This window comes from Ctenocephalides felis, unplaced genomic scaffold, assembly GCF_003426905.1.
Source record: "Ctenocephalides felis isolate EL2017-DRISC unplaced genomic scaffold, ASM342690v1 CF-g0.4_SCAFFOLD_01170, whole genome shotgun sequence".
Taxonomy (NCBI): Eukaryota; Metazoa; Arthropoda; class Insecta; order Siphonaptera; family Pulicidae; genus Ctenocephalides; species Ctenocephalides felis.
In genome coordinates this window covers 29135476-29161488 of record NW_020537324.1, presented here as the reverse complement: position 1 = coordinate 29161488, position 26013 = coordinate 29135476, and the positions used below count along the sequence as shown (strand labels likewise).

The 26013-nt window shown below is 29.0% G+C and overlaps 3 protein-coding genes across 3 annotated transcripts in view; all 3 read right to left on the bottom strand.

Moving 5' to 3' along the window:
- LOC113367067 overlaps positions 1-2919 on the bottom strand; it is a 10556-nt gene extending 7637 nt beyond the window's left edge. Inside the window, exon 1 of the mRNA XM_026608696.1 lies at positions 2869-2919. Coding sequence (XP_026464481.1) covers positions 2869-2919 — 51 coding nt within the window. The remainder of the gene's footprint in view (positions 1-2868) is intronic.
- Positions 2920-5835: 2916 nt separating this feature from the next.
- On the bottom strand, positions 5836-20907 carry LOC113365772 (cartilage oligomeric matrix protein-like). The gene is made up of 15 exons (XM_026607316.1): positions 20736-20907; positions 17588-17774; positions 16024-16200; positions 13655-13894; positions 13079-13179; positions 11131-11349; positions 8828-8983; positions 7856-8012; positions 7672-7788; positions 7267-7540; positions 6877-7196; positions 6630-6807; positions 6380-6563; positions 6066-6303; positions 5836-5999 (listed from the first exon to the last, which is right to left on the bottom strand). The coding sequence occupies exons 2-15, from the start codon at positions 17757-17759 to the stop codon at positions 5917-5919; spliced, it is 2616 nt and encodes an 871-aa protein (XP_026463101.1). The 5' UTR covers positions 17760-17774; positions 20736-20907; the 3' UTR covers positions 5836-5916.
- Positions 20218-25977, bottom strand: LOC113367065. The gene is made up of 4 exons (XM_026608695.1): positions 25911-25977; positions 22579-22749; positions 20736-20968; positions 20218-20295 (listed from the first exon to the last, which is right to left on the bottom strand). Exons 1-4 carry the CDS (start codon positions 25975-25977, stop codon positions 20218-20220), a joined length of 549 nt encoding a protein of 182 aa, XP_026464480.1.
- Between the last annotated feature and the right edge of the window lie 36 nt (positions 25978-26013).

The following is a 26013-nucleotide window of genomic DNA, read 5'->3' as shown; positions in this document are numbered from 1 at the left end:
ATAAATTTTATATTAACAGATAATGATAAGAATTATATTTACAGATATTTTAGAATTTAGTTTTAAGTGGTTTTCATATGAATATAGACATCATATGAATTCTTTATATCATATATAACAAGTTACATATAACATTAACTGAAAAACATTTTGCCATGATACAATTTACATAAACTCTACAATAATTAAGTTGATCACAAAGATTTGAAATCATTACGTAGTGACAAAAAAATTTAAAAAAAAAACTTAAATGACCAAACCCAAAATTAATACATACAAATCAAATGATTTCTTTCAAATCATCTTAAAATAATTTAAATTTGATTTGGTTTTTGTGAAAAAACGTAGATGCAAAAATATGCTCTTTTGTTGTTTGACACAATATTCGACTAATTATAAAGACGCGGTCAATTAAAGTCGTCTTAAGCAGCCAATTAACAATATTTATAATATATTTTGAACAGTTTTTGAATTTTTATAATGATTAACTTCTCGTAGGGTAAATTATAGTAATCGCAAAAAAATCGAAAATGAAAATTTTATATATCTTTACGTTTTAAAGATTTCTGAACATTTAGGCATACCTTAGAAAAAATTGATATAGGTATGTGTGTGCATATGTGTGTTGTATGTGCGGATTCAATTTTTCATCGACGATTTCGAGAACACGGATCAACCAATTTGCATAATTCAAATTTGTATTCAATTTTTTTTATAAGGACTTGCTGATTAGTTTTTGGCAAAGGCAAGTCTAGCCATTCCGAAGATACGGGGCAAAAAGTGCCAAAAATGGTTATCCAACAGAGGATGGAACGTCCGATTTGAATCATTTAAATATATTTTATTTGTATTGACAAAATGAAGACATGGTGAAAGTTTTGGTAAGGCAGGTCCAGCGGTTTCAGGGATCCAATTAAAAAAGTAAAGAAGTTTGGCGGACAAAAATGATCATTAGACATATGCTCATCAAATTATCAAATATTTTATAAATAATTTAATAATAAAAACAAATTTTGTTTACTATAGGTTCTGTACCGGTGTTTACCTGTACTTCGATATTTCGTTTTTACGGGGCTAACGTATCTCGATTGCTTTGAAAAAAAGATAAAAAAAAAAATTAATTATTGATACGAAAAGTTTCAGCAATTTGCCTTAAGGCACGATGCCATGCACCACTAGTTTTAGAAAATTATTATTGCCCAAATCACAAAAAGGGCTCGACCGATTTTTATGCAAAACTAATCAACGTGAGCGAGTCATTATCGAAGATAAAATTTTGTAAAGAAGAAATTTGTAAAACCATTATCGAAAAAATGCTGCCGGAAGAGTTTTGTCTAGATTTAAATAGACAAAAAAGTCATGAAAACATAAAATTAATTATATATATATAGTTAATCGTTTTTCCTGCTAATAACAACAGTTTTCGAATAAAATAGAATAGAATAGAAAAAAAATAGAGAAAATAGAAATATGATCATGTTATATACAAGTCTATAATCGTATGCGTTGGTAGTCACAAACTGACAAAAAACTATCTATTTACTGTGTGATCAAGCGTTTCACCTATAAAACATAACCTCCAAAACGTCATAATAATATTTATATTTAGTTAGACTTTACGTATGTAATATCAAAGTAACACCAGAAATTTGCAGTTATGATAAAATTGTTATTTGAATGTTTGGTATTTTTATAAAACGCGTGATTGCAAAAATACACAGATTTTCGACTTTTTGTGACCACCAACTCATACGATTATAGATCCGTAATAGTATCATAACATTTCTAATTTATCCGAGAACTGGTTCATAGATAACACATTTTCTACTGAATTCCAACTGCTTTGAAAAAAAATATCTAGAAAAAAATACTTTTTAAAAATAAATATTCTCACGCAATTCATTACAGATCAAAAATTTTATTTTTCTTATTAGTCCAGTCATTTAAGCTTAAATTAGATAAGAATCTCGAAATTCGTGATACCCAGCTGTAAGTCTGTAAATACTGTATATTGACACCCTAAATCAAAATTTACACATGGTAGGGTGTACGTACCATATGTAGGTCTTGAGACAACTTTTAGGGTGTCAATATACAGCATTTACAGACTTATAGCTGGATATCTCGAATTCCGAGGTGAATTTACTATAATGACTGAACTATATTGAATTAAATTACCTTACAAATTATATTAATAAATCTTTTTTCCTCCAGTGACCGATTCAGGACGACGATAAACGTGATGTGCGACACACTCGGAACCATCATCGTCGACCACATGTCCAGGCGAGAATTGGCGAACAAGCCGACCGACCGAGACCGAGTCCTGGCGGAACCTCACGAACTGGTCGAATTAGATAAAATGGAAGATGGCAGGAAATGAGTTCTATTTTCTTGAATTGATATGGACTTTTCTATAAGTGTAACTGTTATACATTATGCGTCGTGTTAAATGTGACATGTTTAGAGATTGTATACGATAAGTTTACTCGAAATTTAAAAAATGGTTTTGAACTAAAATTTGATTTCCGATAGCGTGGGAAGACCTTCCAGGTTGTGCTACTTTATACTCGTCGTTTAAGTATTTTAAGTTTAAATATGATCAAACTATGGGGCCAATGCTCCGATAAAATAGAAATGTTGCAATCGTATCTTCATATAAATTGGTAATAAAAAAGTCAAAATGCTATGTATTTGCTGTGCGATCAGGCGTTTCACACATAAAACCTAACTTCACGTATGTGTTATCAAGGACACATTGAAAAAAGATGCACTTACGATAACATTGTGCGTTTTTCTAGGTTAGGTTTTATATGAAAAATGCCTGACTGCACAGCAAAAACATAGCTTTTTGAAAGTTTTTAATACCAATTCATACGAAGATTGGACCTTAACATAGCGTTGCCATGACAACGCCATGGTACATTTCTACTTCATCAGAGAATTGGTCCCAATATTTGTAGTAGAAGAAAGCAATATATTTTGTTAACGTTTCAAAACAAAAATTGTTTAAAAATTAAATATGTAACCTTGTTCGATTTAATATACCGATTTATAATATTCTTCTAAACATCTATTGGGGGAAGTCCCCGAGTGCCGGACACCTAAGGTTATTTATAAATAAATCAAAAAAATTTTAACGAAATGTTTATCTCTCAGCTGGAGCACTCATCATAGGATTTTCATTCTTTGACTAGGAAATACGAAAAATGGGGGTATGTAGTTACCATTAGCACTCATACAGAACAAAATTAAATAATTAAAATGAATTACGTCAACTCTCACAAGAAATATCAATATGTTTACTGTCCGGCGCTAAGAGACGACTTATTGTCCGGTGCTAAGGGACAGACATGTCCGTTCATTTGGTGGCACCTACTAAAATTGTTTGAAAGATCTAATGATATTCTACCATTTTACGGATAACAATCAAGTACAACTTTTATATTTGCATACCACTTAAATATGCTAGAATTACTTCCATTGATATTTAGGTGACGCCATGATTTTGCGCCTAAAACAGCAAAGGGTTGCTCCCGCCGTGGCCGTGTTCGTCACAGGTGAGCCCTGGCGGGTGATCCTGCACCTGTGTGCCTCCCGCACCCCTTTTACTTGTATTTTGATATAAAAAGAATTATACTCGCTTAAATAATACGTGTTACATAGAGTGTCCGGTATTAGGTGCTGTCCGGCGTTACGGGACTTCCCCCTACTTAATTCAAAGATCAATGTCTTATAAATGTTAGCCAATAAATATCTTATATCCTGATAAGTGTACAATTTCATGCAACAGTGTCATATTCTCATTAAAATCAAAGATCTATAAATAATTAATTAAAAATATTTTATAAATATAAACCCTTTGTTATATATTAGCGTATTAATGAATTATAAACTTAAGTACAAATTTTAGAATGTTTAAATCATTAAGTTTGAATAAATTACCTTAAAGATGAAAATTTAGCTAACATTGTAAAAGCATGTTTTGTTGTAATTTTTTAAATAACGTATTTTAGATATACTTTTTGCTTCTTAACAAGCCAAATTACGAATGATTCTCATGTTTAGAAACAACTAATATTAATAAACTCAGTGCAAACATAAACATTAATATAGACAGATTAAGTAGATATATCCCTTCATAAATTAATTGATGTCATTCATTATTCAGATAACACCCCTAGTCAATAGGTTTGTACAAAACGTATATAATGTTTTTCAATAGTAATTTAAATTTAACTTTAAAATACACGCTTTTTTGTCAAATTAATTTGTTAACTACGTATTTTGAACAAATCATAATTAAATTATGATTGGTTATTAAATTGCTCATTGCGTTCATACTTTAACTTGTTAGAAAATATTACAGATGATGTAATTATTTTGGAATATTGTTAAAAGCTATGAAGAAAATATTAAATATTTTCTCATAGGATAAAAATATACAAAATCAGAGATTTATTATTTGTTATGTATATAATATGGAACAAATTTTAATTATATATATATCGTATATTATTGTAATTTTACTGCCATAAATAAAAATCTGGAAAATTATGGAAGACATGTTTTACTTAATACTATTATTCAGGGATACCATCAAAATATAATATAACAAATCGCAATTAACAAATTTAAATAAACTAGTAGTGTATGAGATCGTGCCTAAAGGCAAATTTCTGAAACTTCCCGTACCGTAACGAATTATTCGAGGAATATTAAATGTTTTCATATAGATTAATATAAATACTGTAACATTGACTATTATTTATAAGAATTATATAAACTGAATTACAAAGTTAAAATTATTTATTTATAAGAATTAAAATTTGAATTATTTTCAATATACAAAAAAAATGTGAAAAACAAAATCAATTTTTTTTTCCAAAAGCAATTGTTTTGCCAACACAAGTAGAAAGTTTTTTAATCATTTATATCGGAAGCTTAGTTCTCTCAAAAACTGCAATTTTTTGCATATTCAGCTCGGTAACTTGAAAGCGGCTGGACCTGCCTTCGCCAAAAACTAATCACCACTTCTCCCCATCATAACGAATTGAATGCTTTTTGGATTATTTAAATCGGATGCTCCGTTCTATCAAAAACTCGATTTTCTGCACTCTTTGCTCTGTTATTCCGTAACGGCTGTACTTGCCTTTGCCAAAAACTGTTCAGCACATCTCCTTATCAATAGAAATTGATTGCTTTTCCAAATATTTAAATCGGTTCAATGGTACTCCCGAAAACATCGATAAACAATTGTATCCACACATACAAACACACACAAACATTCATTTTTCTGATCGTGAGGTATGTCAAAATGTTCAAAAATCTCTACTAAAACGTGAAGATATGCAAAAATAATCATTTTCAATTTTTGGCCCATTACTGTAACTTACCCTAGTTGGCGTCCTAAGGAAAGTTAATAAATTATTATTGAAAATTGATTGCTGTCTATTATTTTTAGCGCAATGTAAAAATTTTTCCTTAATAGAATTATTGTCCAACATTAAATTACTTACTTTTATTACTTTGAATCACTTAGGCACCAAATCGCTGAGAATAGATTTTCAAAGTTAGAATATAAACAAATTATTAATTCATATATAGATATCATATATAGAAAATTAAATAATTTTTAAATTTAATTTAATATTCAAAATATTATAATTTAAACATATAAGTACTTAAAAATAAGTTACACTAATTTGATATAATATGAGTATATCCACGCAGTTGTGAGCATTTAATCTTGCAATGCAACATCAAATATATAAATCTTTTTTATAATTATTTCGAATAATGTTTTAGTCATAACGTTAAAGCTATATATCCCACTTATTTGTATTTGACTTAATCATTTTAAAACTAATAATTTAATATTAATGAATTATAATTTAAAATAAACCTGTTTCGATATTATGATCCGTGACTGTTATCGATTAAAACAGATTGTCGAAGTTTTGGTGGTAACTCGCGGTATATCGTTTCTGGCACATTATCTAAAACATAAATCGTTGAGATAATATTTTATAAATCAAAACTATTTATATAATAGGCCAACTTACCATTACAGCGATATACTAAATCACTCCAGATAATCATTTCCTGACTGAAGCAATAAACACCAAGTCTTCCACCTTTCAGAGTAGAATCGTATACGTTGCCACTATCAGTGACCATATTCTCTCCCTCAAATATTCTTAACCTAATCAAACCAATTCTAGGTCTATGCAAAAGTAACCAACGATAAGCTGTCTTTTCTCGCCAACCTACATTTCGTGGATCCTTCCAAAGAAGTTTCACCTAAAAATATTGTGTTTGTTGCTAATATTCACAAAACAAGTTTTTAATTAAGATTTTCCATGTCATATCATCTCACTTGATCTTCAACATCACCAGTATGCCATAAGGAGTTTCTCATCATTTCACCTGGACCGGTTTTGCTGTTGACCAGTTTGATGTGGATTCCAGGTTCTGCAACAGCCCTGAATGGTGCAGCCTGCCAATAGGTTTGAGTATCCTTCTTCCACATGACGGAGTAGAAGCGATGATTATCTTGGAACCTATAAAAATATTTTAAATTTACAAGATTGCATAAATAAAGTAATATTAACTAAAATAGAACGTACCCAAAAATAAAACCAACATAATCGTCATCAATTTCTGTATCGATGAAGAAGGTTCCTTCAAAATCAACGCCGCCAAAACTATGATAACCTACAGCCAATCCAGGGTCGCTGTTCATTGTTTGCACAATTTCAGCACCCTTGTTATAAATAACCCAGTTAGGATCGATTTGAGAATCACCTAAAAAGCAATATTAAATGATTTTAAATTTTAATTCTATCAATTATTTTAGATTTATATTAGGATTACCTTCTGGATCTAAGACCACAGTCTGGTATGTTCGAAAATCGGTTGAAAAGATTTTTGAATTATTTGGGCAATTGTCAAGGTAATTAGGCACGCTGTCCATATCGAAGTCATCTTCACAAAGATCACCTACTCCATTTGAGTTGGCGTCTTGTTGATCAGGATTATAAGCAATTGGACAATTATCATGCTCATTTGGTATTCCATCATTATCTGCATCTGGGTCGCACATATCACCTTTTCCATCATTGTCGGTATCCAATTGATCACTGTTTGCAATCTTTGGACAATTATCGATGCTGTCTTGAACACCATCTCGATCTCTAAAATATATAAAGAACATTATTTCTGAATCAATATTCGTAGTAATATAATTCAAATTAAAATCAGTACCTATCGAGACCGCTATCACAAGCGTCTCCAATCAGATCATTATCAATATCAGATTGATCAGGATTAGATACTGTTGGACAGTTATCACAAACATCTCCAAATCTGTCGCCGTCTGTGTCCAGTTGATCTCTGTTAGGAATTTTTGGACAGTTGTCATGGACGTTTTTGATACCATCGTTGTCTATGTCGTCGTCACATGCATCACCCAAACCATCTTTATCAGTATCTTCTTGGTCTTGGTTTGGAACATTTGGGCAATTATCGCAAGCATCACCTGAATCAAATAATCAAAATGATAACGTCATAAGAAAGCTTTGGTCAGATCAGACATATTAGACTCATGTTTATCATATATAAATGGAAACAACGGTTGAAATGATTTAAAATATGATATCAATCCATTACCTTGTCTGTCAGGTCCTCCAGTATCAGAGTCCCTTTGATCAGGATTGTATACCAGTGGGCAATTATCTGGATTATTCAACACTCCATCATTGTCGGCGTCAGGATCACAAACATCACCTGATACAAAAGTATTAGTATAATAACATTATATTAATTGAAAATAGGTTTAGAAAGTTGTTCCTACCAATTCCATCTTGATCAACATCCTCTTGGCCAGAATTAGGAGTATATTTACAATTGTCTTTCTTGCAATGTGGATCGGAACAATCCAAGTCATCATCAGGCCATCCATCAAGATCCAAATCACCTCCGCAAGAAAATCCGTTACCAGCAAATGCCACCTAATTCAAAAATCTTATTATAAAATTATTTTAACTTTCAATCAATGTTATCGATGTATAATATAAAATTTACTTACAATTTCTAACTTTTATAATATAACTTAAGCAATATCACGCAGACATAAAACTTCACTCACCATAATATTGTTTCATATTCATTAAACACAACTCACTGCACAATTTTTGAAAATTGTTCACAAATTAAAGAAATAATAGATATAAGTAACACTATGTTAACTTAAATGCTAGTGAACAATAGTTATTAATCTAACTACGTTATTAGTAAAATTGTCGTTATTAATTGCAATATTATGAAGTGTGCTTATATGATTTGTGCTTTTAATGTGCGGTGAGTAGTGTAATGAATAAGACACAAAGTTTATGGTTTTTATTCAAAGTTTAATGCCAAGTGTACATTGTTTTACAACATAATAATGCTACCTAGTGAACAATCCTACATTAACTACATAAGTAAAAAAATATTTCATTTTATCTTGGTAATAACAAATACTACTCTATGTTATTTAAGTAAATATAAAATCAAATTTGTACATTAAAGTGCAGAACGCTTGTGTATGGTATTTGATTCATTTTTGATTAACCAACATTCAAAAGAAGTAGAGCTTCAAAATAGTATAGCCAAGATAATTCAATTTATTAACCTATATTTTAAAATATAAGGTTGCCAAAGACTTTTTCAATAAGACCAAGTTTCAATTATATACGAGTATGTTTGCCTGGTATATTGAATTTGGATAATTTTTATCTTCTGCCTATCTCAAGTGTGGTGGGCACATGAGATATCGAACACTCGCCTTGCATTTGCAGCGGTATCGTCCGCCGCCGATGTGGCGACATTCTGCGTTCTCGTCACAGACGGTACCATCAGGGCAGACACCATCGCGTTTGTGGCAGCCGATGTTCTGGTCGCCATGGTAACCGCGCATGCAGTGGCCACAACGGAAGGAACCCTAGAAATAAAAATAATATGTAAATTGTTATTTTTAAAGCGTACTTACATCTAATTGAATATATTATTTGGATACATCACTAATAAACGACTTATCTGCAAACATTCTTAAATTTCATATTTGATTCATAATAACAAATTCAATTCATTCATTCATTCATCTCCTAGGCAAACGTGATATTTGCATTATATGCTTCCATATAAAATTTCATACGTTATAAATGTTTATATATATTAATTTAGAAATATGGACAAACAACACTCTTTTTTGCACTGATTTACTAAATAATAATTTTACAAACGTTTCGAGACTAGGTTTGTCTCATCATTAGTGTGTTATAATTTAAAATCAAAAATATGGAAACCTAAATTAGCATTATGTGTTATCCGTTACAAGTCGTTCATTATACTGTCTGAATTCTCTATCAAGGTCAACTAAATGAGTCACGAAATATCAAATAGATATATGCATATTTATAAAAGACTCTACACATTTTTATGTTGCTCCACCCATGTTTTAAACTTAAATAATAAGAAATCTACCTAATAGATATCACAGAAGAAAATATAATAATAAGTAAATTTTTGTTACTACTGATTTCATTTCAAATACTATTTTGTGTAATTAAAATGTATACCTATCATTTCAAATAAGGTAATGTAAAGGTAAATAAACTGGGGATATACAAATAGTGTCAAAATAGATAGAGATAGCGGCAAGGATACTGCATATAATCTGTTTTGCCTATATGCGAAGAATGGCTCGTCAACAAGGTACTTGAAGACTTTAAAAATTTTTTGATTGAAAGAAGAAAAATCACTACTATAATGTACACATATTGTATCGTGGTGATATCGAATACCTAAAAGAAGCTACAAAGGATGATGAGCAGAATAGCAGAATCGTCAAAGTGTCTACAAAATTTGGAATGGAAATCAACACCGACAAATCGGAATTAAAATTGAGAGATCTGAATTTTTTTAAATACTTGGGTAACATCTTGACCAGATACAGATACTCTAAAGAAAGATCAGGGCGAGAATTGCAAGTACCAAGCGTTCACAATAAATAGCTAATAACGAGCAAGCTGAGACTCAACTTGCGGAAGAATCTAATAAATGACTAATAAAGTTATGCCTGGAGCATAGCGCTGAACGGATCAGAGACATGAAGTTTTAAAACTGTCGACTAAATTTTCAGCTTAGTTTTGAGGTGCTGTAGGTGAATGAAGAAGATAAAGTGGACAGATAAAATAACAAATGAAAAAATGCTGAGAAGAGTGGACAAAGAACTGAGCTGATCACGATCGTGGTAAGGAAAGGAAACTGGATCGGAACTGCAAACCGACAGCTACCCGAATGTAAAATAGAAAGACTTAAAGAACTTGGAAAAAGAAAATTGCATATGATTGATGACCTATGAAAAGAGAAAACTCAGAGAACTAAAAACCAAAGCAATTCAAACCAAAGTAATGAAATGGTAATGCAAATAATAAATAAGGTGGGCAAAAGAAATCATTGATTTGTGATGTCTTTACACCATGGACCTGCGTTCAGGCAGACTTCCATTTATTGTTATTATTATTTCAAATACAATTTGAACATTTAAATGCTCCTTTTATTATTATTTTTTATAAAAGACACTGTGTTATTTCATAAAATATTTCATATCTTCAAACTCATTAACCACAGTTGATGAAGGTTTAATTTATTTGTTGATTGTGTGGTTGCATTTTTAATTTGGTTATTATATTAAAATACCATAAACAATTTAAACATGTCTTTAAAGAATTTAAACTTTAAAGACTCACTGATGAAATCACAAACAGAGTACTAAATTGGCGAGCAAAAAAATTAAATTAATAAAGTAATTAATTTAATATCTAACGTAACGTGAAAAATATGCAAAATGATTGTTTGAGTTGATGCACAAACAAATAAGAAATTGAATTTAAGATATATTTAAAAACCGAGAAATTTTTTTTCTAATTATAAAGTAGCAATGTTTTAAATACAGAAGTCAGAATATTTAATTACAATCAATTCAAGTTTAATTTATGCCCTATTCAACCCAAATTAAGTTTTAATATTACTTCACTTATTTAGCTGTTTAATAACAAATATTTTGAATATTTCAATATTACTTACTTCCGTATTGATACATTCACTGTTGGGCACACATCCACCGTTTCGTCCGTCTTGGCATTCGTCGATGTCCTCGCAGCGTTGGCGGTTACGTCTCGCGTACTCTATGCCGACACCCTCTACGGCACCACCGCGGTAGCCGGCCGGGCAAGCGTCACAGCGATAACCGGGCGACAGGTTGTAACAGCGGGTCAACGGGTCGCACGGTTCTGCTAGGTCGCACTGAAAAAATTACATATTTTATTATGGGCAGAGAAGTAAATATACATATAATACCAGAGGTGTAGGGCATCGCGCCTTAAGGCAACTTGCTGGAATTTTTCGTATCAAAAGTTAAATTTTTTAAAAAGATTTTTTTTTAAACTTTGAGAAAATTCTGTTCTTGAGAAACTTTAAATTTTTGGAAAAAAGTGACATTTAAAAAAGGATTATTTAAAAAAATACTTTTAAAAAAAAAAAATTTTTTTTATTTTCTTTATTTTAAAATATTTTAGAAATTGTGAACAGCACCATAGAGACGACATTTTCGATTTTTTTGCGATTACTAATAATATTATAAAATAAATAGAAAAGATATTTTATTCAAGCATTCAAGCATTATGCTTTGCATTTTATGCATTTTTCATTAATTGCGAATGAATTGAATCCTATTGCTAAACTCTTCAACAGATTTTGTTTATTTGCTTAAAAAAATATTTTATAATTATTTGACGCTATCGGTACAAGCGTCGCCTATAGACGACATACGCATAACAACCTATGTATCGAGTGTGGCCTATAAAGCATCCGACATCTACTTTGTCGACTATTGCTTTGAGATTTATCATTTTGAGTTAAATTATTGCGAATTCTAATATATTACTGTGATATTTAGTTGGGGGTCCATTAATCACGTGTGGCTTTTAGGGGAAGGTGGGAGTTTGACAAAAAATCACAAAAAATTAGTTAGATATCACGTATATTTCTTTTACCTATTATTTTTTTAAAATTCGTAAATTTAAAAAATTTGTTCGAAAATTTTACGTAACTAAAACACGTGATGTTTGGTGGGGGAGAGTAACTTTAAATATCAGGACGGAGGGAGGGGTCTAAAAATCCCTAAAAAATCGATCACGTGATTAATGGACCCCTCTTCAGGAAAATCTTAAAATATGTTTTGGTACAAATACAGCAGTGTTTAACAAACCGTAAAAAAGAGATAAATATATAAATCTTATGAGCGAAATTATTAAACTTAATTATGTTAGACATAACAAACGCCTCAAACGTAAAATTACGATCTCAAATTAATTTAAATTAGAAAATAATTTAATCAGTTATTTATGTCTGACTTTTTCTATCTAATTTAATTCCAACTAAGAAATAACTTTGCGTACTAAGATTAAATATAAAAATTGATGGTAAGGTAATATATTTATGAAAACAATAAAAATATTCTTATTATTTCCATCACTTTTATTCATATCGTAATATTTTATACAAAATCATATTATAAAGACATATGTGACAAACTAATACAGCATTGTTTTAAACAGATATAAAATGCTGTATTTTATTTATACTTTAATTAAGCTAACTCATAAACTTGTTTGTATTTGAGCTTATATTTGTTTGTCTATGAGCTAATTATTGTAGATAATACTTTGTAGCAATAGAAGAAGTCAGACACTTAATGACTCAAGTTGAATTTAATTTAATATTTAGTTTCTTTCAAAATGTTTCAAAAAAATAGTCTTGTAGACTTTCTATTTAATGAAGTACAATCTAATATAAACCGTTTTGATAATTATCATATAATTTAATATTTAGAAAATACAAGTTATTTGAGAGAAGATTGGTAACATTGAGAATAATTGCTTTTCTATTCGATGGTTTAACGACCATCAAATTGACTATAAAATTGTCTTTGTCGATAGTACTTTGTGGTTTTGGTTTTGATTTTGGTACTAACTTCATCAAGATCACGACAATTGGTTCCATTTCCGGTGAATCCTGCAGGACATGATCCGCAACGGTAGTATGGGAATGAATCAGTATCCACACATTGCACACCTGAGGAAAATAATATAGATAAGCATAATTGAGAAACGAACACATTTTAGGTAATAAACATAAATCAATCATAAAATAAAATTGTAACATAACTATCTTTTCCGGGATGTTAATAAATATGTAATCATAAGATTAGAATGGCATTCAAATTCAAAGTGCAAACTGCTATTTATCCAATCATTCATTAACTGAATCTTCGATAACAAAAAATGTAATCTTGAACATTTACTTATAACTATAAATTTTAATTTTCTAAAAAATTATTAGGAAAAATGCTCTTAAAGTTAACAAGACTCAAAATATAGTATACTAAATTTTGATTTCGGTTTTGTCTCTATATGGAAATCTGCCACAATTTTAAACATTGTTCTTCTCAAATTCCGTTGATTAAGTCGGTTATTTACTTATATTGGAAAAATTATGTATCTGGTCTTGAAGTCAAATGCCACTCACACCTAGTTTTTTATTTAATTACCTGCGCTACAAGGGCGTGCTTCGCAACCTCCACGTCTTCTGCACTGTCTTCCGTCTCCTTCGTAACCACTAGGACAAGGTCCACATTGTGCACCCTCAGGAGTGTCATAACATTGTACATTTTCGAAGCATGGTCGGTCATCACACTTGAGTCCAGGCCTGCAATCCCTTCCATCACCTATGTAACCACGAGGGCATGGGCCGCAGATTGGACCTCTGGCAGTATTTGTACAATGAACACCTATGAAAAGAAAGAAATATTAATAGCATATCATAGTTTTGTCCAATTTTAATTTGTAGTTAAGTAATGTATTACCAATTAATATTTGCCTATTGCAGAAAAGTGTATGATAAAAATGTGTGTACCAAAATCTGTAAAATAAATATTAGAAGTTGAACATAATAAATTAAATAGGAAAATAGAAACCAACAAACTTGGGATAAATCAGTGATTCCCAACCTTTTTTGGGCGCCGCCCCACCTTTAAAAACGTTATGCCCCCCCATACAATTTTTTTCTCCCAGAAAAAATGTGAATGATAACTTTTAAGATGAAATCGCTATTAAATTGCTATTAAACATCATAAGTAAAATTTTTGGAATAAGCCAAAAACGAAAATTTCAAACTAATTTTATTACTGTTTTTTCGAAATGTATTTAATGCAATACTTAAGCTAAAACAAAGATATAAAATTATTAAGTTCTAATCTTAGCTTTTTCTTTTTTCAATAAATTATAGCAAATTTTGGTACATATGATTACATTTGGGCATTTGGTTTCAGTTTCTTCATAAAGCCATTTCTTAACGAATCTACTTGACATTTTCTTAACTCAGAGCGGAATTATATCTTAATTTTTTATATTTTTTGTTTAATCTTTTTTAATTATCAGATTGGCAACTAAGTAAGTGCGCATATTTTTCTAGAAATTGGTAGTTATCGTTGGCAACTAAGTAAGTGCGCATTTTTGTTAGAAAATCAAAGACAATTTTTGCGTGGAATTAAATAATTTTGTTATGTATACCATTTTGATCGATGGCCTTCTATTATTTTCCAAGAAGCATCATTATCCCAAGTTTATTAACCTTCTAGTTTTCATTAGCAAAAACTGAATTAGACACAATTTGACACCATCATGATTTTTTTTAAATTCAAGTGTTTTAAATCGGATGGTTTGTGGTCAGGAACATTTAGTGGATGTGGAGAAAAATTTTCACCAACCCCCAATAATTTTTAAACATAGCCAAATTGTTTCTATTAGCCCAATCGATTATTGCTTTAATTAGTTTGTCCAAAACTTTGACTGTTTAATCAGAACAGCATTGAGTGGAAAATCACCAGAATGACATTTTCAAAACCAATTTTAACATAGCTGTTTTTAAAGGCTTCAACACCATAAACAACACCTATTCTTTGAGATGATCGTTTTACCATTTGCAGAAATAAAAATTCAATATTTGACTAAAATGTTTGTTTTGATATTCCATCTTTCAACAAACACTCTACATAACCGATCAAACAAGTATTTTCCACTAATCGATAGCTAAATTTCTCACTATACATTATTACCTCAACCTCAACAAACCTAAAGAATCATTTGAAGCAATCTAACAATAAGAGTAGGCTAAATGACCGACTGGTTAAAGGCCTTCAATAAATAAAAAAAACAATAAGAGTAAAAGCCGCGCTTAGTGTCAACCTTGTACTATTTAACGATATAATGAAAATTAGTTTATTTTAAATTAATTCCATCTTTAACCATAGTTACTGACAGTGAGTAAAAAACTCACATCATATTTAAAAATTTTCTGCTTTTAAAGCTTTGTATGAAGCTCTGTTCGCATAAAGCTTCGCAATTAACTTTAGTATTAAATATCACTTTTCTTGTGCATATTTCAAGTCGAGTCTTGTCACTGACCTTAAAGCATTTATGCCAAGCAGTCAGAAACTTGATTTACCTATTTTTTGGTAATTTTCGTAAATTGGTATATAGAAGTTTAAAATAATTAGTGAAGGGCTACTAGAAACCAAAGAATTGTTGCATCCCGCAATATTCCCTTTCATAATGTTGTTGTTAGATTTATATAAAGTTTATTGCATATATCATTTTCACATTATAATGGGTAGTTGTAATTTTATTATAAAGTAATGAGAAAAAGTCAAGTCAACCCGGCAGAAAAAATATAACTCCGGCACTAGGAAAGCAAGGTTGAAAACTAAAACCGTCGCGGCCAAACCGGGGCACCTTATTATTCTAAATCTAAGAAGCATTTTTTTTTGGTTCACGTTGAGAAACACTGGGATAAATGAAAACTGCTAGAAATACGTAGCTAATGTTAGGTACTTTTTATACTAATTTTTATTATTCTTACCAGGGAAGCATGGGTACGTCGTGCAGTCAATTTCTCTAACTGGTTCTGGTCTATTGCAAATATCACATTGTTCCAATTTGTTGCGTATCCAATGAATGTCGCCTTTTTGTTGTTCAACTTCTCCACGCAAATGTTTTACGACTGCTATTAATTCTATCAGCGTTTGTACTAACAAATCTGTAATAAAGATATTTATAAACTTCTTGCAAAATATATTGCACTGCATCCTTCTAATACAATACATCATCATCGATGGATATGATTTATTTTTAAACCAATAATAATAGTAAGGAAATGTTATATAATTTGCATGTATCACTACAAACTACAACTGCCAGTAATATTAATCTGGGAATACTAAGACCTATACCATATATGAGCTTTTATAAAGGTATTATAAAAAACAAATTGTTGAAAGTAACTTAATAATAACAATACTGCATATAAAACACTTAAAAAGACTCTTATATTAAGGTCTAGAAAACTGCATATCTGTTGGTTAGACCTATAGCTCAGAATAAAAAATAAAAAAAAACTAACAACAAAAATACTTTTGTTATAGATTTTTTAACATTTCTGTTGATTTCCCGATAGCGTCATTTTACGAATCAAGATTAAGGCTGGTTACACATCTTTTGACATCTACTTCCAAATATTGTTGTTGGAAAATAATTAGATTTCGATAGATTTTATTAACTTCCCGTAGGGTAAGTTATTGTAATGGGCCGAAAATCGGAATTGAAATTTTTTACATTTCTCGACGTTTTGAAGGTTTCTGAACGTTTTGGCATACCTCAGAAAAAATGGATGTGTGTGTGTGTGTGTGTGTGTGTGTGTGTGTGTGTATGTATGTGTGGATACAAATTTCCAGTCACGTTTCAGGGCGCACGGATCGACCGATTTGAATGGTTTAAAAAACATTCGATTCCTATTGATAGGGAAAAGAGCTGATTAGTTTTTGGCAAAAGCAGGTCCAGCCGTTTCGGAGATACGGAGCAAAGAGTGCAGAAAATAGAAATCGAATTTTTGAGAGAACGGAGTATCCGATTTGAATGATCTAAAAAACATTCAATTAGTAAGGATTGGGAGAAGTGTTTATTAGTTTTTGGCAAAGGCAGGCCCAGTCATTTTGAAGATACGGAGCTAAATGTGTAAAAAATGGCAGTTTTTGAGAGAACTAAGCGTCCGATTCAAATGATTCAAAGAACTTTCTGCTTGTCTTAACAAAATAATCGATTTTGGAAAAAAAATTTTGTTCCATTTTTTTTTTTTTTTTTTTTTTTCAGTTTTTTGTATATCGAAAATATTTCAGATTTTATTTTCAATTCTGACTATAGTTCTAATATACTTTACAAATAATTTCAACTCTGTGTAATTCAGTTTATATAATTCTTATAAATATTAAACAATGTTACAATATTTATAATAATCTATTTGAAAACATTCAGTATTCCTCGAACATTTCGTTATGGTGCGGGAAGTTCCAGCAATTTGCCTTAAGGCACGATGCCATAATTGCCTCAAGACAGAATTCCACTTACAGCTAGTTTATAATTTATTTTACCGTCGCAATCGGAATGCATAATAGGAATGTCTCCGCGCCTAATGTTATTAGGAACTCCATCAGCCTGCATCTGCATGATTTCCTGGTAGGATTCTGCATCCTTCGAAGTCTGGCAACCAACTCGAGCGAGTTCCTTCTGTAAGGTCGTACCTCCATCAACACTCAGGGGCATCCGTCTATCACGATACTGGAAATAGTAATAGAAATATTTAAAATATACAGTTTTGTATTTTAGTGTCATCATGACTATGTTTACTTGTCAAGACGTTATTAGATTTTTATTTAAATATAAGGTAAAGTGCGGTATAAGGGTGCGTAGGTAAAAGATCCACCACCGATACCTCAGAAACAAGTGAAGTTATGAAATTTTCAGCAATAATGTTTGGAAGTAGAGGGTAAAAGACGTGTAACCAGCCATTATCATGATTCTTACGATGTCAATGTCTAGAGATATCGGTAATGTATAAAAATTCATAACAAAAGTATTTTCTTTTGTTGATAGTTTTTTGATTGTGAGCACTGTTGTTTAGTTTACGAGATCTTAATATAATTATTAAGTCTACGTTATTTAAACGTTTTGAAAACTATATTGTTGTTTTTAGGTTAGACTCAACAGTTTTTTTAAGCTCTATAAAAGCTTACATGTGGGTGGGGTAAAAAAGACCAACTAAACCTAGTAAATAAGAGAGAAAAAAAAAGTTAAACTAGTGAGGCGCATGGTATCGTGCCTTAAGGCAAATTTTTGGAACTTCCCGTACCAAAAATCATTTTTTTAGAAAAGATTAACATTTTTGAAAAAAATTTAATCTGAAAAAATTAGATTTTTGAGAAACTATATATTTATGACAAAAATTTACTTTTTTTGAAAAAAATAGACTTTTTGAAGAAAAATTTATTTTGAAATATTTTAGAAATTCTGAACTTTTTTTCAAAGCAATCGTATTGCTTTAACTGCAAAAGACAAGCGTAAGCGCCGCGCCGCTGTCTAACGGATAAACATTGGTACGAAACCCATAGGAATGTAAACAAAATTTATACTTATTGTTAAAATATCTGATAATTTAATGTGCATATGACTAATGAAAATTTTTTGACCGCCAGGTGGCATTTTTTTTACTATTTTTACTAGATCTCCGAAACCGCTAGACCTGCCTATATGAAATTTTTATCATCTTATTAATACAAGTAAAATATTTTTTTGAATTATTCAAATCGGACGCTCCGTTCTCTTAAAATTTGAGATACCGTTTTTGGCACTTTTTGCCCTGTATCTTCGAAACGGCTTTTGCCTTCGCCAAAAACTAATCAGCACTCAAAATTTGTATCCGAACACACACACACACATACATCCATTTTTTCTAAGATATGCCAAAATATTCAGAAACTTCTAAAACGTAAAGATATATAAAAAAAATTATTTTCGAAGTTTTTGCGATTACTATAACTTGCCCTACGGGAAGTTAAAAAGCAATTTTGCATAAAATATATAAAATAAATACTTATTACAACAATGCTGACAATTTTTTCTGACGAAATACCAGATCAAGGTTATATGCATTGTTATCTCTGTAAAAAATTTACCCATAAAGTTTATATTTTGCATTGATCGAATAATATAGCTATTATTTTGTAAAAGTTCTTTAAATTAAGAATAAGACATTGGATCTGTTTTCCCCTGGCTGTCTCATTTTACACTAACTGAGGGGTAAAAAGAACCAGATGACAAATTTTTAAAATATAGCAAAAAAACACATTTCTACCATTATGAATTAACTGGGAGTTTTACTGAACATAGTCAGATAGTTGTTTGTTTGATATGTTTTATTTGCTGTGATATGATTTGTTTGGTTTTCACAATATAATTGATCAAAGTCAAATTGGACCTTTGTGCTCCGCCCTATTATATATATATATATATATATATATATATATATATAGGTTGTCAAATATCTCCCTTCCGCTTTTTTGCTCTTGGTTTATAATACAAAAAGGCGGGAGATATTTGACAACCTTATATATTAGTTAAATATTAAATATTATTGTACTTCTTGATTAATAAATAACTGAGTTAACAAATAAATTTTTAAACGAATTTATTAAAATAATCAAATTTATTAGTTCTCTACGAGTTAAAGAGTTTTGACTTATTGCTAGCAAAAATAATAGAAATTGTGAATTTTCTAATGTGCTTAAATATTTGATTATACAAATAATAATATATAAAATTTGATACTTTATTATATGCAATACATATATTTATGTTTTATTTATAAACATGTTCCCAATCTATGACCATAAAAAACAGATGATATTGTCATGACGTCTGACCATTCTAAACAAGGTTTCATTCAGATTTGTCGAGACATATACAGATATCAAAACAATTACTTTATAACTTGTTTTGAATAATAATTATTATAAAACACGAGCATTCCTACGCACCTTTCGTCTTCGTGATTGATGGTGAATTTATTCAACTTGGAAGAGAATAATTGAATGAATTTGAATTGAATTTGAAAATTATATCTTTAGTAAAACATAGACGATATGCTCTGAATTTGATACTTTTTAGTAAATATGATTTATTATTTATTTTTATAAAAACAAAATTGCAACAAAATTTTCTATATTCAATTCATATATTCTAATATCTTTAGCATATAGATCATTGCATTTGTTCGAGTAATAATACATTGTTCGAGTAACCTCTTAAATGGTAATAAGATTTATGTTTATACAGTTGTGTTGTGTATAAAGGTATTAGGATTAATCATATACTTTTTTTTATCTATGGGATTAACAATTTTTAATTATTTAGAAAATTTAACCAGTATCTTCTTTACTTTATTTTGCATTGTCAAAAATTTTAATTCGCTTTAAATAAATCAGAAATAATACTTTGTAACTCACGGAGAGAAAAATTTAGACTAAGGAGTAAAATTTGTTCGAAATAGCAACTTGCAAGTGTTTTTTTTATTATTTTTAATTTCATTCATTTTTATTATTTTATTATTTAAATCTAACACTCAATAAAACTTAACTTGACTAAAAAATTTGCAATTTTTTTGAATTTGTCTATTTCAATCAGAATAATTTTGTTACTATAATTCTATTATAATTTTATTACTATAATTCTATTATAACTTACCACTTTGACAACCCTCTTGTGATCATCCTCTGATTCAAAGGCGTCCCTAAAAGTGGTATTGGTATGGAAAGTGCCCCTTAGCTCACAGTTTTCATATACTTCAATTCGGGCATCAGGACGCTCCTGCCTGACGTGCAGGATTAAGGAGGACACAAAGGACTCGGTGTCCAGGTTTGGTAGAGCAAATGCTTGTTTTGACTCGCTTTGGCCAAGTCTGGTAGTTTCCAAAACAACTTGAAACAAAAGTAAAGTAAATTATTAATATTTTAATTACTATGTGCATATATACATTACATAGTAATTACCTCATTTAGAACATTTTTATTTTGAATGTATATAACATTTTTTAAAAAGCAAAAAATTTAAAATATTCTAATTATTTGCAACTAAAAATACAATGAGATATGAAGTGCACGAAATACTGACATCACGTGCACTGCGTTTTCTTGCAAATAGTTTTAAATTCATTTTCTCATACATATGAAAAAAATTATTATTTGTTTAATGATTTTTAAAAAACTATTTTTTTTAAATGGAGAGATATAATAAATTTGAAAATAGTATAATATATAATTCTTATAGCCAGTTTGATAAAAATAATTACAACTTATTATTAGAAAAATCCTGATATTTTAATATTGTAATATTTTAATAGTGTAATTCATGAAATTTTAATGAAGAATATAATAATTTTGTTTATTGATTTTTAATTGTTTATTTTATCATATTCATGTATTCATTAATGACACTAATTAAGTTAAATACTATATATCTAGTATTTATGAATGAAACTAATTAAGAAAAACTTTTGGTTGAAAGCTGTTTTTAAATGAAATTTTTGTAAAAGACAGTAAAAGAAAATCAGTTTATTCAGTTATTTTCTTTATGAAATGATCTATTACTGATTACCATATGTGCAAATTTTAAGACATCCATCTTTCTACATCGAAGTCTTCCAAGCCAATTTCAATTACCCATTGAATTTTCATTTGAGTTGAAAAATTGAGCAAAGGAACTAATTAGGTTATTAAACTTTTATATATGTTCATTATGAGCATATCAAATTGTACTTATACTCGATAGCAAGATGACCTCAAAGATAATAGAGACTCATTGACATATATTTTGAATACTTATTACATAATTAATATATCGTCTTCGTAATACAAAAACATTGAAAACATAAACGTTTTGTGTGATATATATAATAAGTTTTCTTGAAATCGTATTTGCGAAATTCTAATTTCAAAAATAATTCAATATCCAAACACTAAAATATTTATTTATAGCTCAGTTACAGAGAAAATAAGTATCAATTCACTACAGATCTTAAGAGCAAATATGAATCAATAATATTATGTCAGCATTTATAATTTATCTTAACTTGTTTCTATTGTTTTCATTTTTGTTTCAAAAATTGTCACCCACTAGAGAAAATTTGAAATTTAAGATAATTTTTAATATCACACACTTTCTCAAAAACCTGTAATCTGATGCAGAGGAGCTTTACTTCATATTTCTCGAATATAAATGTAGGACGGTTTATATTGTTTATTTTTATATTAAATTTAGATTTTAGATTAAATAATTATAAATTTGATTAAATAAAAATTAAAATTCTTCAAGTATTAAGCTAACAATAAAAATTATATTGTTAGCTCACCTTGCTTCTGATGAGAACTTCTTGCAAAAGCATATATTTTTTTTGTTATAATTTATTTTTGTTAATCAAGACTTTAATGTCTTATTTAAAAAGCATAATTGAACTAATTAGCTCTAATGATATTTTGAAATATGTATCGTATCAATTAAATTTGTAAATGATTTTTTATTATCTATTTACCTGTTTGTGACGTCCAATCCAAAAGAATTGTGAATCTATATGCTGCATGAGGAAAATCAACAGCCAAGAGGACTTCTGGAAGAGTTCTTCCTGTTTTTCTTGGTTTTAAATCACGGATTGTGATTTCTAATTCATCAGATGTAATTGCCGATCGTAATGCTTTTGTACTTGCTATAAATAAATATAATTATTATAAATATATACATTAAATTCATAGATATCATAGTTATTTTTAGTACTAAACATTCATCTAAAAAATATAAAAATTGAATGAATTCACTTTCATTTTTTTAAATTATTTGAACAACTTGGATTGATATATTATATATAATTTTTGATACCATTGATTATAAGTTTCCAATTTAAAACGTATGTTCCATTAAACTCGCAGAGTAATAAACTGCATTATAATCATATTTTATCTTTTAAAAAAGCATGATAATTTTTCTGTTTAATATAAAAATATTAACTTATACAAGAATGACTAACGTGATTTAACAAATTTTATTCAGGAAATAATGATATAAAAGTTGCACCATGCTCTAGATGACCCGATAAAAAAATCTTCTGTTTTTGATCATTACAAAATTATATTATATTATATTACAAAAGTTGTATATATAGCCTTAATCGAAAGACTTATTCAATAAAATTTTATTTTAATTAGGAATTCAATAATACCCCATTATTAATAAAAAATAGCTATTATTTTACTAATATAAAATTCCACATTGGATTTGTCAAATTTCTTGTCCCCAAATTTGGATTTGTTGCTAGAAACTAATTAAATACTAATTTTATTATTTCTATAAATGTTATCTATATATATACGATAGACAAGCTATTTATTTTGGTCAAAATATTTTTTTCAACAGCTTGATAACACAGTTTGCTAAGTTCACTTTTAAAACTGATATCAAATGTTTGCGCTCTAGAATTTGTCGTTATTGCTAAATATTTGTTTATATTTTACAATTACAAATTCGATTTTTACGGCTTAATTGGATTAATTTCATTAATCCATTTATATATGAATGACTATAAATATACAAAAAATTAAAAAAAAAAGAGTTGAATGGTCCCGATTTGCTTCAGTGCCAAAATTTGTTTACGAAATGTCTGCCGGATATATAACTCAAAATTGGGACAAATCCTGTCTAGAAAAGTATCTCGATTACAAAGGTCATAAAAATATGAATGATCCAATTTGAAATTAACCCAATAAAATCAAGTTACCACGAGATATATCATAATTTCTGTACCATAATAATAATTATTCGTCATTATCATAATTAATAATAAGCAATAGCTTTAAAACCCTAAAACATTATATACATTACAATAAGGATTATTTTAATTGTTTACTCGTACAAATATAATGAATCAAATATCAATAGTAACGAAATAATAATGAAAAAATGACGATAACAAAATTTATAAGAGATAAAAATAAAAAAATATTTATAAAGTAAATATTATTTAATTTTTGTAATAATATTCTCGACAAAAAATGATCAAGTTTATTAAATTTAAAATGCTGTACGTGAACATATACATTCACATTCATTATTTTTACGTTTCGGCACTAAATATGGTTTATTTAACAAATATGAGGTAACAAATAAAGAAGTGCTGAGAAGAATGGGCAAAGAAGGAACTCTGATGAACACGATCATTTAAAAGAAAAAAAAGTAATTGAGACCCATTGACCCATTGATTGACAATAATAAGTCTAAAAAAAATTAGGAAAAAGAATGCAGATGATTGATATCTTTGCGAGAAGAGTCAATGTATAAAAGTGTCTAAAATAGTGAATAGTGGTAATGAAATGGTAATGAGTATAATAATTAATAAACAAAAGAAGAAAAGTGAATCATTTATTTGTGGTGCTCTCAGGTCATGGACCTGCCGTCGGGTAGACAACAATATATATTATTCTTATTATTATCATTTAGCAGTTCAACTGCACTTCGAATAAGAAAAAATAATAATTAGCAAAGAGGAAATATAATAAATATCAGTTAAACAATTTTTGATGCTATTATCATTTATAGGATTTTTTTTAAATTAATTTATACATATAATATGTACAGTAGTGACCTAGGGCAGTCTAAGAGCTGATACTATGAGTTAAACTCCAACTTGATTCAGGGGAGAATAGTGTAAGAGATTTTCCATTGCCATTTTTTCACCGTATGGACTATTTTCAAGTAGAAACATATTTTTGATCAATATTTTCAAGAGGAAATGGACATCGCTGCTGCACGATGCCAGGCAGTCCTAAAAGCTTGAACTCGCAACCCCGTTTACAATAATTTATCAAATTTAAGGTAATTATAGATAGACAAAACTTAAACTGTTTATGAGTAAACTTGAAGCTGATAAATTGTATGTCAATTATTAATTTAGCATAAATTAATTGAAGTAAAGGACAATAATATGTATATGAATGAACATAGAAATATAAAAAAATGTTTACGATGAAGTAATAACTTTCGTTGTTTTGTTTGATATAGATTTTGATATAAAATATAATTTTGGATTAAATACATAATGATGTTTATAATGATTATAACTTAATAATTCGTTTATGTAGAGTGATGCCTCTACAGTTACTCCCCTTTGAAGTAGATGTCGAAACACCACTTTACATAAAAGAATTAATAAATTATAATAACAAAACTATTATATACTTAATTATGTTCATTTGTTTATGCAAAATGTAGATAGGTATAATAATTTATGTGATTATATTTTTTATGGAGAAGTGTTGTCTCTATCTACTCCCCTTAGAAGTAGATATAGAGACACCACAGTACATGAAATAATAATAAATTATAATCACATAACTATTATATACATAATTATGTTCATTTGTTTATGCAAAAGGTTGTTACATATAATAATTTATGTGATTACAATTTTATCAATTCTGTTATGGAGGGTGGTGTAGATGTAGCGACACTACTCCACATTAAGAATTATTAAATTATAATTACATAAACTATTATGTACATATTTATGTTCAATTGCTTATGCAAAAGGTAATTAGATATATTAATATGAGATTTTAATTTAATAATTGTTTTATGTAGAGTGGTGTCTCTACATTTACTCCTCTTTGAAGTAGAGGTTTATGTAGAGATGCCACTCTACATAAATGAATTAATAAACTATAATCACTTAAATTATTTTAGGTTCAATTGTTTATGCAAAATGTAGAAACATATAATAAATTAAGTAAATATATTTTTTTAATTTTTATATATATATATATATATATATATATATATATATAAATTTCATAATTAATAATCATAAATTCAGCTTACCATTATCAACGGTCATACAATGCACCCATCCAACAGCCACCAACAACAAAACTGGCCACAACTTCATTTTAAAGTTTTTATAAAATTCTTAAACTGCAAACAT

Bases quoted from the DNA above. Each gene is read 5' to 3' on its own strand.
- LOC113365772 (XM_026607316.1), bottom strand. From the start codon at position 17,759: ATGCCCCTGAGTGTTGATGGAGGTACGACCTTACAGAAGGAACTCGCT. The intron at 8,013-8,827 runs GCGAGTGTTCGA...TTTTTGAATTAG, and splicing joins GATACCGCTGCAAATGCAAG to GTGGCATTTGCTGGTAACGG. The intron at 7,789-7,855 runs GTAGGAACAACT...CTTTTGTATCAG, and splicing joins TGTTGATCAAGATGGAATTG to GTGATGTTTGTGATCCTGAC.
- LOC113367065 (XM_026608695.1), bottom strand. From the start codon at position 25,977: ATGAAGTTGTGGCCAGTTTTGTTGTTGGTGGCTGTTGGATGGGTGCAT. The intron at 22,750-25,910 runs GTAAGCTGAATT...ATTTATTTATAG, and splicing joins TTGTATGACCGTTGATAATG to CAAGTACAAAAGCATTACGA. The intron at 20,969-22,578 runs GTAAATAGATAA...TTTTGTTTCAAG, and splicing joins GGATTGGACGTCACAAACAG to TTGTTTTGGAAACTACCAGA.